Source organism: Kryptolebias marmoratus, linkage group LG12 (assembly GCF_001649575.2).
Source record: "Kryptolebias marmoratus isolate JLee-2015 linkage group LG12, ASM164957v2, whole genome shotgun sequence".
Taxonomy (NCBI): domain Eukaryota; kingdom Metazoa; phylum Chordata; class Actinopteri; order Cyprinodontiformes; family Rivulidae; genus Kryptolebias; species Kryptolebias marmoratus.
In genome coordinates, this window is record NC_051441.1 from 23,491,078 (window position 1) to 23,503,438 (window position 12,361).

At 40.0% G+C, this 12,361-nt stretch overlaps 1 protein-coding gene across 1 annotated transcript; it reads left to right on the plus strand.

Annotated features, from left to right (window-relative positions):
* Positions 1-5,809: 5,809 nt before the first annotated feature.
* LOC119617506 lies at positions 5,810-11,230 on the plus strand. The gene is made up of 2 exons (XM_037978554.1): positions 5,810-10,765; positions 10,868-11,230. The coding sequence occupies exon 1, from the start codon at positions 6,338-6,340 to the stop codon at positions 10,295-10,297; it is 3,960 nt and encodes a 1,319-aa protein (XP_037834482.1). The 5' UTR covers positions 5,810-6,337; the 3' UTR covers positions 10,298-10,765; positions 10,868-11,230.
* Positions 11,231-12,361: the final 1,131 nt, after the last annotated feature.

Here is a 12,361-nt window from a genome sequence, read left to right on the forward strand (position 1 = left end):
CTCAGACATCTTCTGGTGTTCCTGCTGTGAGCTGGTAAGAGTGTCTCCCTTAGTACTAAGGCTAATAAATCTTTTAAACTGAAGATACTGCTTCTGACCATTTTTGACTCCTGGTTTCTCTGTGCATTTTCCGGTCCGTTGTGAGGAGAGGTTTTTTTAAAGTTTTGAGTTTCATTTAGGTGATATTTTGTCTCCTCAACAATGTACATACATGTCGTTAATTTTTGTTTTTATTTTTGTTCTTCTGTTTCTCAATTCATATTTTTTTTCCACACATAAATTATTCAATTTTAATTTACTTTCATGATTTGCTGTTCAGTTTGTGTTATGTTTATGATTATGATTTTAACCATTTCCTCTTATTTTTATGCTTTCTAAATTTAACATTTTGTTCCTTTTATGAGTTTTTGCATTATGGGATGACAATTTCTTTGTGTTTCATTTATCCAACAAAGTCTAATAAACAGAGGGAAATGTTAGGGTTTTTAATGTTATCAGCCTGTGCTCATGTGTAAAACTGCCTACATGACTCAGGAAGGTCAGACGTCGGGCGCCACACCATCTGGCTCTCCCAAACAGTTATTTGTTATTGTTAAGATGTGTGTGTTTAAACTATGGACTGGACCGGTTTTGGCCGGGTCAGGCAAACCCCTTTTTCTTCCTTTAATAAAAAAGAAAGTTTAAGTAAAGAGTCAGAACTTCTTGGACAGCACGCTGTTAGTTGCGGTTGTAGAATTTCTCCTCTTGCGAAAGCTTTCACAAAAGACAATGAGCCTCTCCAGTGTGATTCTTTCTTAGCAGGTTAAATAAATTCAAACCCTGACAGATATGTTTAAAATAATAAACTTGAACAGAAGAGTGTAAGAGATTACTCTATTCTTTTTAAACAGGCGAGTTGTATTTTTTTTTCATGTTGTTCCTAAATAAAAATTTGAATGAAAAAAAAAAAAAATAGAAAATCATTATTACTAAAGGAGATATGATTTTTCCAAAGTTTTCACTATTCCTTTTTAAAACATCTAGTATTTATTCTTTCTAAAACACTAAATGCATGTTGTTTATATCAGTGTTGTACGTTTTGATAAATTTAATGAAAATCAAATACAAAATCGAAATGATTTAAAAAAAAAACACTCCCATCTCATCTTATTTGTTCCACATGGGTGGTTCCACTTCACTTCAAGCTCGGGTCCTCAACCAGAGGCCTGGGATTGGTTGGAGCCACAGCTGCCCTCTGTCAACCTGGAAGTAACCCAGGCCTCCTGGGTAGCCCTAACCCCAACACACGTGCCCACACACCCCTCCCCCCAGCTCCCAGCCCTGCTAGCCTGGACCTGCCCGCAGGGCCAGGGACACGGGGGAGGAACCAAAAGAGATGACAGCAAATGTCCCAAATTGTTTATAGGCATAGTAATCTTAGTATATTTAAACTTTTGACTTTAAAGAAAGTAATAAAAATTGCCTTAAAAACATTCTCTCTCTCTTATTCTGGCATGTAGCATATAGAATTAAAAAAAAAATGCATGTCTTTTTATAGACTGTGCAAACTTCTGGTTTCAACTGTATGTATTGCTCTAACATGTGCAAAATTAATTTACAATCATTAAATAATTTATTAATTAATTAAATTGTTTGCCATCTGTTCTCATACATAGACTATCAAAAAACTATATATATATGTATTATATTTACTATTTTTTAGCCTACAACAGAGAAAGCGCATGGCCACTTAACACAGGAGGTGGACTCTGACAACCTTTGGGAACTTCTTGACAGACGAGTTGGTTGATTACATTAGTCAGCCTGAAAACTTTCTTTGAGACAGTAACACATATAATGGACTTTCCATTCTACTATTCTGATTTCATGCAGGAGTAACTGTAACGGCTGAAGCAGCAGTGACAAAATAAAACACTGGTATTAAAGGCAGCAGTTTATTTTAATTGTTAACAAGCTTGCCAGAAGATACACAGTGTTTTGTGATTCTGAGAAGTGCTATATGGAAAAGTCTGTATTTGTCTTCTGTTCATTTACTGCCCCCTTGTGGTCGGATTTAAGTTAGGTTTGGTTTTAGCTAAAAGTCAGTCAGTCCAGCATGGCTGCCTGCAGTGTGGCAGACAGACAGTGTTTCCTCCGTTTATCAGCCTCGGCATTACCTTTGTCCGTAAGTTGGCTTATGTTATTATATTAGAATGTTGTTTAACGAAATATAATTAAGTTTATGGCTGCTTTTTCTGTATTAGCTTTAACTGTTTAAAACGTGGTTAAGAAGCCTTTACAGCAATACATGTAGATTGCTAATATGCTCCTATACATGATGGTGTTAGCAAAAAACAACGTGCAACGTGTTTAGTTAATAAGCTTCACACCATTTTATTTGATTTATATGTTTATTTTAAAACCAAGTATGTGTGTAAGATGTGCAAATACTGATGTATGTATTTTTTATGCTTGTTTTTCAGTTTTACAAAACATATAAAAGTTCAGAACGCCATCAACGGCTGAAGTCTTTTTTGTTCGCTATCTGTCCAACATAGTCCAGCACGTCTGTGTAAGGACAGAATACACAGCAAATTGAAGAGTTAAATTTGTGGTGATTTTTTAAAGAAGACTAAAGTTAATTATACTCTGAATTGAGCTAAATCCCATATATTCAACTCTCATTATGGATTGTTTTTAACTTGACTCTTCAAGTGTCCTTACGATGAGTTCAACACTACTTTGTGACTCCGAGCCTGGCTGTGACACTCAAAGTGAACTTCACTCGCCCTCATCTGCTCACTGTACTGACAGAAGCCACTTACAGTCCTTACTCAGTCCTCAAACTCTGCAGGCTGTAAGTAAGAAAGATGTGACATGTTAAAGTCATACTTGGGAACTTTCACATATCAATGTTGTTCTTGTTTTGTTCATTTTTAAACTATGCCACCACACTTTTACTACTAGCCACCACAATTTGGGATAACTGCAGTAGCGCCATTTTAAAGATGGATTTTAATTTACTAAAACATTGTCTTTCGTGGCATTAATAAACTTGCAGATTTGCAAAAAAATTTCATTTGAGGTGTTCAATAAGTTAATTATGTTAATGCTAACTTTTTGGTACTTTGGATATGATTTAGCTTGACATTAGCAAGTGCTAATGTATAAAAATACATTTTTTGTTATTATTTTTGTAGTTTGTAAATATATTTTTGTATTGTTTTTTAGCAATGTTGCAAAAACATATTTTTTACATTCAGTATTTTATGCTGGGGCAGTCACATTCTAAAAAATATATCATTAATATCTAAAGGAAATGAAGGCCAAAATTTTTACTTAAAACCGTCACTGTTATAGATGTTTGCTTAACTGTTTTGTAAATGCCTGTTACATGTTTTATGTGCTGATTGTAGGTTGTTACCCATAGTACCCAATAGGGGCGCTGTAGTTTGGTTTATGTTGAGTTAGTGCCTTCATTTAAACAGTGGAATAAGAGGAAGTGTCGCTAGCCTCCTGTCAGTCAGCACTTTGGGCTGAAATATCCCACGGACAAGAGGAAGAGGAGGATATTCTTCATCTTAATAACTCTGGACTGTAGCGCACATTCTTCAGAGCAGGCTAAAGGTAGCGCGACACGGACTTTACCGCCATAAACTTTGCAGCCCTCGGATAGCGGAGCGAGGTACATGTTTAAAGCTCTATTGTGAAGTTAGCGTTATTATTATATGTTCATGTTTTGTGTCAAACAACAGCACTTAAGCAAATGTATTTTATTTTCTTTTAGTTTTCACGGTGTATTCAGTGCAACAACTTGGTCACGAAAGAAGTAAAACAAATCTACTGCACCCGTCGGAACTCTCCGTGTTTTCTTGGGTCTGAGGGACTGCTACAGTAAAAACTCGACGCTGAGTGAAAGACAGTCCCATATCAGAGAGTGCAACCCGCGTGTCAGTCGAGCGAGGCCTGCGCCAGCCGAGCGAGACTCAACTCCGGTCAAGAGTTATTGCCACTTCCTCACGACTCTTCATATTGGAGTCTGTCTCGGTTATTCATAAAGGTTCAGGTATTTCACTTAATAAGGACTTTGCTGATGAAAGGATCAAATTACCTGCACAGTAATTAAGAGTTTAAAGCCTTAAATGCAGTCGTGGTTTTATTGTCTGAAAGCTACATTTTGTGTGCATTAAGTAAATGCTATTTCTTGAATTGTATGGGTTATGTATCCTCTAAATAATTTGTGGTATATCAGCAGTATTTACAGTCACATTTGTTACATGTGTGGATGCTAAATTGTACACCTATACGGTTTAAATGTCTGATCTGAGTGTTGTTTTCCACATAGTCTTAAAGTTAAAGCAACACCTATTCAAATTTAAGTCCAGACATCATTACAAAGAGCAAACACACACCTTAAAGGAACAAAATGTTGTACCCTGCTGAAGAACCTGACAACGTAGAACAGCAAGAGGTGAGATCCAGCAATCGTGAAAGACACCTAACCGAAAAGGGCAAAGAAATGCATGAACAGGATGCAAAGAAACACGAACGAGCATTTAACAGAGCATATAATTCTTGGAAGGAGTCCGCTAAAGAAACTAGAACAAAACTGAAGGCCTTCTGCTCACCCGAAGATTTAAACAGTGCCAGTCATGACATAAGGGACAAGCAAGCGGCTGTACAACAACATTATGAACCCATTCGCCGCAACCAAAACATGACTCCAAACGTAGTAAAACGAATGGATGCCTGTACTGTGCTTACAACAGACATTTGTGAGATTATTGCTAAACGACAAGAAAATATTGATCAGCCCTTCAATGATCATCTTGAGAAGGAAAGAGTAAGGGTGATGCTAAACAAAAATGACTATGGCTCTGTGTTTGGAGATACAAAAACTGAAACATCGCTCCCAGACGGTTCAGTTGCACACTCAAAGACGGATTCTTCAAACAGTCGTGAAGCCGAGGCTGAATTTGCAGCTAAAATGGAACAAGCAAGGGCTACGCATGAAATACTTGCACAGCAAACTAAAGTCAACCAAATGGAGAACGAGTGGAAGTTAAAGGAAAACGAAGCACTGGCAAAGTTAAAACAAGAAGAAGTGGAAACAAAGGCAAGGCTTAAGCAGGAAAAAATTAAACTGCAGCATTTAAAGGCAGACAGCGAAGTAAGAATAGCAGCAGCACGTGTAAGAGCTTTAGGCACTGTAAATGATGTTGAAAGCTGTGATGTAGCATCCTGCAACAACTTTGAGAACACTCTAAACGACTCTGTCAGGGTACCACAGCCCTCCTTAAATCCGTTGGCTCCGTCGTTTAAGCATTACTACACCGGCGCAGGACGAGGAGAACTTAGTTTAGCTGAAGCTCTAGCAAACTCCCTTACCTTAAACCGACTTCCTGTACCTGAGCCGGCTATCTTTAGTGGTGACCCTCTAAAGTTTATTGACTGGAAAGTATCCTTTATGGCACTAATTGGCAACAAACCCTTACCTGCATGTGAGAAAATATTGCATCTAAAGAGTTATATTGCAGGTGAAGCTCGAAAGGCAGTAGAGGGATATTTCTATCGTAACACAGAAGAGGCATACCAGAGCATCTGGAATGTTCTGCAAGAAAGGTATGGCAGCCCATTCATTGTGCAAAGAGCATTTAGGACCAAGCTTACAAAATGGCCCAAAATAGCTGCTAACGATCCTTTAGCACTGAGAGAGTTTGCAGACTTTCTTCAGAGCTGTGCAGAGGCTATCCCCCAAGTCAAGGGCCTAGAAATCCTTAACGATTGTGAGGAAAATCATAAGCTTCTCAAAAAACTGCCTGACTGGATAGTACAGAGATGGAGTCGTATTGTTGTGGAAGAGTTAGACAAACATCAAGAGTACCCCAGCTTTGCTCACTTCACACAGTTCTTACAAAAGGAAGCGAAAGTTGCTTGTCACCCTGTCGCGTCACCATTCCTAATAAGTGAAAAAACAGAGGAGAGACACATTAAAAGAGCTAAAGCACTTACTACAACTGTCCAGTCAAAGTCTCCCTTCCCCACAGTGGTCGTTCCTAAACCTAAGCCACCTTGTTTGTTTTGCAAGGACGAATTGCATGGTGTAGCCAAGTGTCCTACATTTGCAGCAAAAACCATTGATGAAAGGAAAGTTTTCATTCGTGAAAATCACCTCTGTTTCGGATGTTTGAAAAAGGGCCATGTAACTAAAGAATGCAAAAGACGTCACTCCTGCAGCAAGTGTGGCCGACGTCACCCTACCTGTCTCCACATAGAGGGAGTGAAGGAACCCAAAGAAACGAAAACTGAGGACTCCGTTTCCCCAGCTGAAAGTGCAAACAAGGAGGTACATAAAGTCATGACCCATGTACTTACAAGAAAACCATCTGCAACATCCAGCATAGTACCAGTTTTTGTGTCAGCTGCATCAGAGCCACAGAAAGAAATACTCACATATGCCCTGCTTGACACCCAAAGTGACTCTTCCTTCATTTTAGGAGACCTGGCCTCTGAGCTGAATGTGGATAAGCAACCAGTGCAGTTGAAGCTCAGCACAATGACCTCTGTTGACACAGTTGTGGCAAGTAGACTTGCTAGCAACCTACAGGTGCGTAGCTTTGACTCTGATGCTCATGTCAAAATAAAACAAGCCTACTCTCGTGACTTTATCCCAGTTGACAAGTCCCATATTCCCACTAGAGAAACTGCACTTCAGTGGACACACCTTAAAGGCCTAGCCAACCAGTTACAGCCACTACAAGATTGTGAAGTGGGCTTGTTAATCGGTTATGACTGTCCATCTGCTCTAGCCCCCCTAAAAATTGTCACAGGACAATTAAATGAGCCTTTCGCACAACGAACCATACTTGGTTGGAGTATCATTGGGTCTGGTAATCCCCACTTAGACAGAGAGGGAAATCAGAGTTATGTGCACCGTGTCAATGTCAAACAAATGCCAACACCCTCAGCTGCTGATGTGCTTAAAGTCTTAGAGTCAGACTTCAATGAGAGAAACTATGAAGATAAGTACGTATCCCAGGACGATGTTCGTTTCTTACAACTACTCAGTGACACAATAAAGCAGAGAGAAGATGGACATTATCAGATGCCCCTTCCCTTCAAAGACAGCAAGCCACCAGCCCTTCCCAACAATAAGAGGCTAGCTACAGTTCGTCTGCAACACCTAAAGAAAAGGCTAAAAGCTGACAAACAGTATCGCGAGCATTACAACGCCTTTATGAAAGACGTTATCAGCAGTGGTGACGCAGAACTAGCCCCTCCTGTGACCGATGATGAGATCGCTTGGTACATCCCACACCATGGGGTGTACCATCCCAAAAGGCCAACAAAGTTAAGAGTCGTCTTTGATTGTTCTGCTAAGTTTCTTGGCATCTCACTGAACGATACCCTTCTCACAGGTCCTGATATGATTAATTCACTGGTGGGAGTGCTCTGTCGTTTCAGAAGGGAGAACGTAGCCATCATCTGCGACATCGAACGAATGTTCCATCAGTTCTTTGTCTGCCCAGAGATGCGTAACTACTTACGATTTCTATGGTGGCCTGATGGACAACTAGATGTAGAGCCCAAAGAGTACAGAATGGCCGTGCATTTGTTCGGTGCTGGATCCTCCCCTGGATGTGCTAATTTTGGCCTTAAGTACCTAGCACAACAGCACAAATCCGACTACCCAAAGGCCTCCGACTTTATCGAAAGAAGTTTTTATGTAGACGATGGGTTGACAAGTGTCCCATCAGTCAAAGAGGCTCAAGAGCTCATAAATGAAACACAAGCCCTGTGCAAACTTGCAGGTTTACGTCTGCACAAGTTTAATTCCAACCAAAGTGATGCTCTCTCTCATCTTCCATCCTCAGAAAGAGCCAATACAACAAAGACACTCGACCTCAAACCTGATACTGCATCTGAAGGCCATGTGCTTGGAATCCAGTGGTCAGTCAAAAATGACACCTTCAACTTCAGTGTAAACACAAAGGACCAGCCTCCTACTCGCCGGAGCCTACTGTCAGTTATCTCATCTTTGTACGACCCACTGGGGTTTGTAGCTCCATTCACTTTGAGTGGCAAAAGTATCCTACAGGAGCTCTGCCGTAGAGGTACCGAATGGGATGACCCCATTCCCGACAACCTACGCTCACGGTGGGAGGACTGGAAAAATGGTTTGGAAAAACTGAAATCAGTCGTAGTACCCAGATGTTACCATCCACCCGAACTACAAGACATTGCTAAAGTGGAACTGCACCACTTCTCCGATGCCAGCAACATAGGCTATGGAGCATGTTCCTACATTAGGTTCATAAGTGATGACGGCAAAGTGCACTGTAGTCTGGTAATGGCTAAAGCTAGAGTCGCACCTACCAAGGTTATAAGCATACCACGACTCGAACTGTCAGCCGCAGTCACTTCAGCTAAGATGAGCGTTATGCTAAGATCAGAGCTTGAGATTAATGTTGATGAGGAGTTCTTTTGGACTGACTCCCAAGTAGTCTTGGCATATATCAACAACGAGGCACGAAGATTTCACATCTTTGTCGCAAATCGTGTCCAGTTGATTAGGGAAACTACAGATCCCAAACAGTGGCACTACATTAACACAGCTCAGAATCCAGCGGACCATGCCTCTAGAGGCCTTGATGCATCAGAGATTATGACAACCGGCTGGTTGTCTGGCCCAAAGTTTCTGTGGGAACAAGAGATTTCCTACTCAGCTGCCCCCTCAGCTGAACTGTTGGTAGGTGATCCAGAAGTTAAAGCAGTCAAAACCTTTACGACTCAAACAAGTGAGCAAGACACTATCCTCAGACGCTTCGACAGACTCTCTAGCTGGTCAATGCTCCTTAAAGTAGTGGCAAGAATAAAAAGACTGAGACCAAACAAAACCCAATATGGCAGTGTCATAACAGCAGATGAACGCAAGGGAGCAGCTGACATAATAATAAAACTCCTCCAGCAGCAATCCTTCTTTCAAGAGCTGAGAGCGTTGAAAGTAAATGACAGTCTCCCAAGTTCAAGCCCTCTCTTTCAACTGGATCCTGTTGTAGATCAGGGACTTCTACGGGTTGGAGGAAGACTAAAAAAGTCAACACTCTGCCAAGGTTTGAAACACCCTATTATTCTTCCAAAGGACCATCACATTACAAACCTGATTATGTCTCACTTTCACTCAAAGATTTGTCATCAAGGCCGAAGCCAGACGCTCATGGAGATCAGAGCAAATGGGTTTTGGGTGATTGGTGGGAGCAAAGAAGTTGCAAAACTAATAAGCAGATGCGTTCAATGTCGAAAACTTCGGCGGCCTCCTGAACAACAGCGCATGTCTGAACTACCAAAGGAACGAGTTGAAGTCTCAGATCCTTTCATTTACAGTGGAATGGATTGTTTCGGACCATTCACAACCAAGCAAGGTCGCAAAGAGCAAAAGAGGTACGGACTCCTCTTTACCTGCCTCTCCTCACGCGCAGTCCACATCGAAATGCTAGAGAACCTGTCCACAGACTCTTTCATTATTGGCCTACGATGTTTTATCAGCTTAAGAGGAGCTGTCTGTAAACTGTACTGCGATCAAGGTACAAATTTCATTGGGGCCAAAAATGAGCTGAAGGAGGCTCTCAAGGAATGTGACAGAAATGCCCTGCAGGCGTTCCTTGCAGCCAAACAGTGCGAGTTCGTATTTAATGCCCCATCTGCCAGCCATGCCGGAGGTGTGTGGGAACGACAGATTCGAACCATCCGCAGTGTTCTCAATGCCACCATTGCTCAATCACAAGGCAGGCTGGACGACGCCACTTTAAGAACACTGTTTTATGAGGCAATGTCTATAATCAATAGCAGACCATTAAGCGTTGATGGACTTAATGACCCTAAATCACCTGAACCTCTAACTCCAAACCATCTCATATTAATGAAATCAAAGGTTGCACTGCCTCCTCCTGGAAAGTTTGTGAAGGAGGACTTGTATGCGAGAAAAAGATGGCGCAGAGTGCAATATCTAACGGAACAGTTTTGGAGTAGGTGGAAAGTGGAGTACCTTTTGAACATATCCACGAGACAAAAATGGCACCTGCCTCGTCGCAATCTTGAGGTCAATGACATCGTCATCATAAAGGAAGACATGCTTCCCAGAAGTCAGTGGCAACTGGGTCGAGTTGTTGAAGCACCACAAGAGGATGATGGCTTGGTGCGCAGAGTCAAGCTTCAAGTTGGCGATCGAAATCCAGCAAAGAAGCAGGGTACAACACACAAACCTCACATTATTGAAAGACCTGTTCAAAAACTTGTAGTTCTTTTAGAAAGTCACTAACTGATGCTCATTAGCCTCACATCAGACATTATATTGCTGAAGGCTAATGTGTGACGTTAACTGTATTTTGTTAGTTCACTTCTCTTTTAACGTCCATTTGTCATGCTTAAAATCATGCATGAATCGTTAAGAAGCTCTCATCATACATGATTTGGTGGGAGTGTAAATGCCTGTTACATGTTTTATGTGCTGATTGTAGGTTGTTACCCATAGTACCCAATAGGGGCGCTGTAGTTTGGTTTATGTTGAGTTAGTGCCTTCATTTAAACAGTAGAATAAGAGGAAGTGTCGCTAGCCTCCTGTCAGTCAGCACTTTGGGCTGAAATATCCCACGGACAAGAGGAAGAGGAGGATATTCTTCATCTTAATAACTCTGGACTGTAGCGCACATTCTTCAGAGCAGGCTAAAGGTAGCGCGACACGGACTTTACCGCCATAAACTTTGCAGCCCTCGGATAGCGGAGCGAGGTACACGTTTAAAGCTCTATTGTGAAGTTAGCGTTATTATTATATGTTCATGTTTTGTGTCAAACAACAGCACTTAAGCAAATGTATTTTATTTTCTTTTAGTTTTCACGGTGTATTTGAAGCGTGGTGTATTCAGTGCAACAACTTGGTCACGAAAGAAGTAAAACAAATCTACTGCACCCGTCGGAACTCTCCGTGTTTTCTTGGGTCTGAGGGACTGCTACATGTTTGATGACAGCTTGCCCTTTATTGCTTTATGCAAATGCAATGTTAAAGGTTGGCCAGCAGATGTCGCCATATTTATTTGTATCAAACATTTCAAAACCTGAACCATTTCAATATAATTGTTTGAATGTAAAGGAGAAAACATGGGAGGGGATCTTGAGCATCATGGGATCCTGATTGTGTGTCACTTTAAATTAATTATTATGACATTTACTTACAGTCCAGTTCTGTAATAGAATAATGATTATGAGGCACAATATATTATGTATTTTATTATGTTTGTGTCTATTTAATACTGGGTAATATTAGTAGATATAGCATTTATATGTATTTCTCAGTGTACTTCAATACATGCACTTTTAGATTACATTATTAAGATTATTTCAAATATTGGTGTATGTATTTCTGAACAAATGTTTGTCACATAATATGTTGAAGATGGTGATTCTAATTTTAGACCTTTCTAGTCTAACACTTTAATAAGATGTGTAGTGGAAAGTCTGTTGGTATGTAAATGTTTTTATTAATTTTTTCTATTTTTGGACCACCACCCATACGGTGGATTTTGGATGTGTGTTTTCCTGTTATTTCATGTAAATTATCATTTTAGCAATTTTAGTTTTAAAATTCACAGTTTAGTCAGATTCAATGTTGACAAAAAGCACAAAAACTTTATGAACTGCATTATAACAATACAACACACGATTGTTTTGTATTGAAAGTTGTATTTAAATTAAAATTTACTTCAGTACTTAGTATAATAAAAGCTTAGTTAATTGTGTGTATTGTCTTTTGAAAATGTTTTGGTTTTATAATGTCAGTTATAAAGTTTGCCCAAAATGGCTACAACTCCAGCCATAGAATAGTTTCTGTTTAAATTATTATGACAGCTGAATTAGGGAGCAACACAGTTTTGGTCTTACTGGACCTGTCTTCTGCCTGTGATACTGTTGATCAAAAGATTTTGATTAATACATTTCAGAATCAGATTGGATTGTCTGTAGTGCTGGGCGATATGGAAAAATCCTACATCACGATATGGATAATTTTATATCACGATAACGATATATATCACGATATACCCCAATTACGGACGTTGTCAGTTATTCTCTGAAAAATATGAAAACAATCTAATTTCTTACTTTTTTCAAGCTTTATTTCAAAGTGACATTTAACTGAACTTTCACAAATGAGATCTGCTGCATTTTAGTGCAGCAATATATATGTACCTGTTAGACGTAACAGTATCAAATGACAACAGACTCCATTATCTTCGGCCGACTATAGTTTCACTTTTCACAACTTTCCCGGCTCTTTTACAACTTGTTTGACCTTGCACTTTTTGGATTGTTAAATATTCTTTTTCATGGT

Bases quoted from the DNA above. Each gene is read 5' to 3' on its own strand.
- LOC119617506 (XM_037978554.1), top strand. From the start codon at position 6,338: ATGACCCATGTACTTACAAGAAAACCATCTGCAACATCCAGCATAGTA.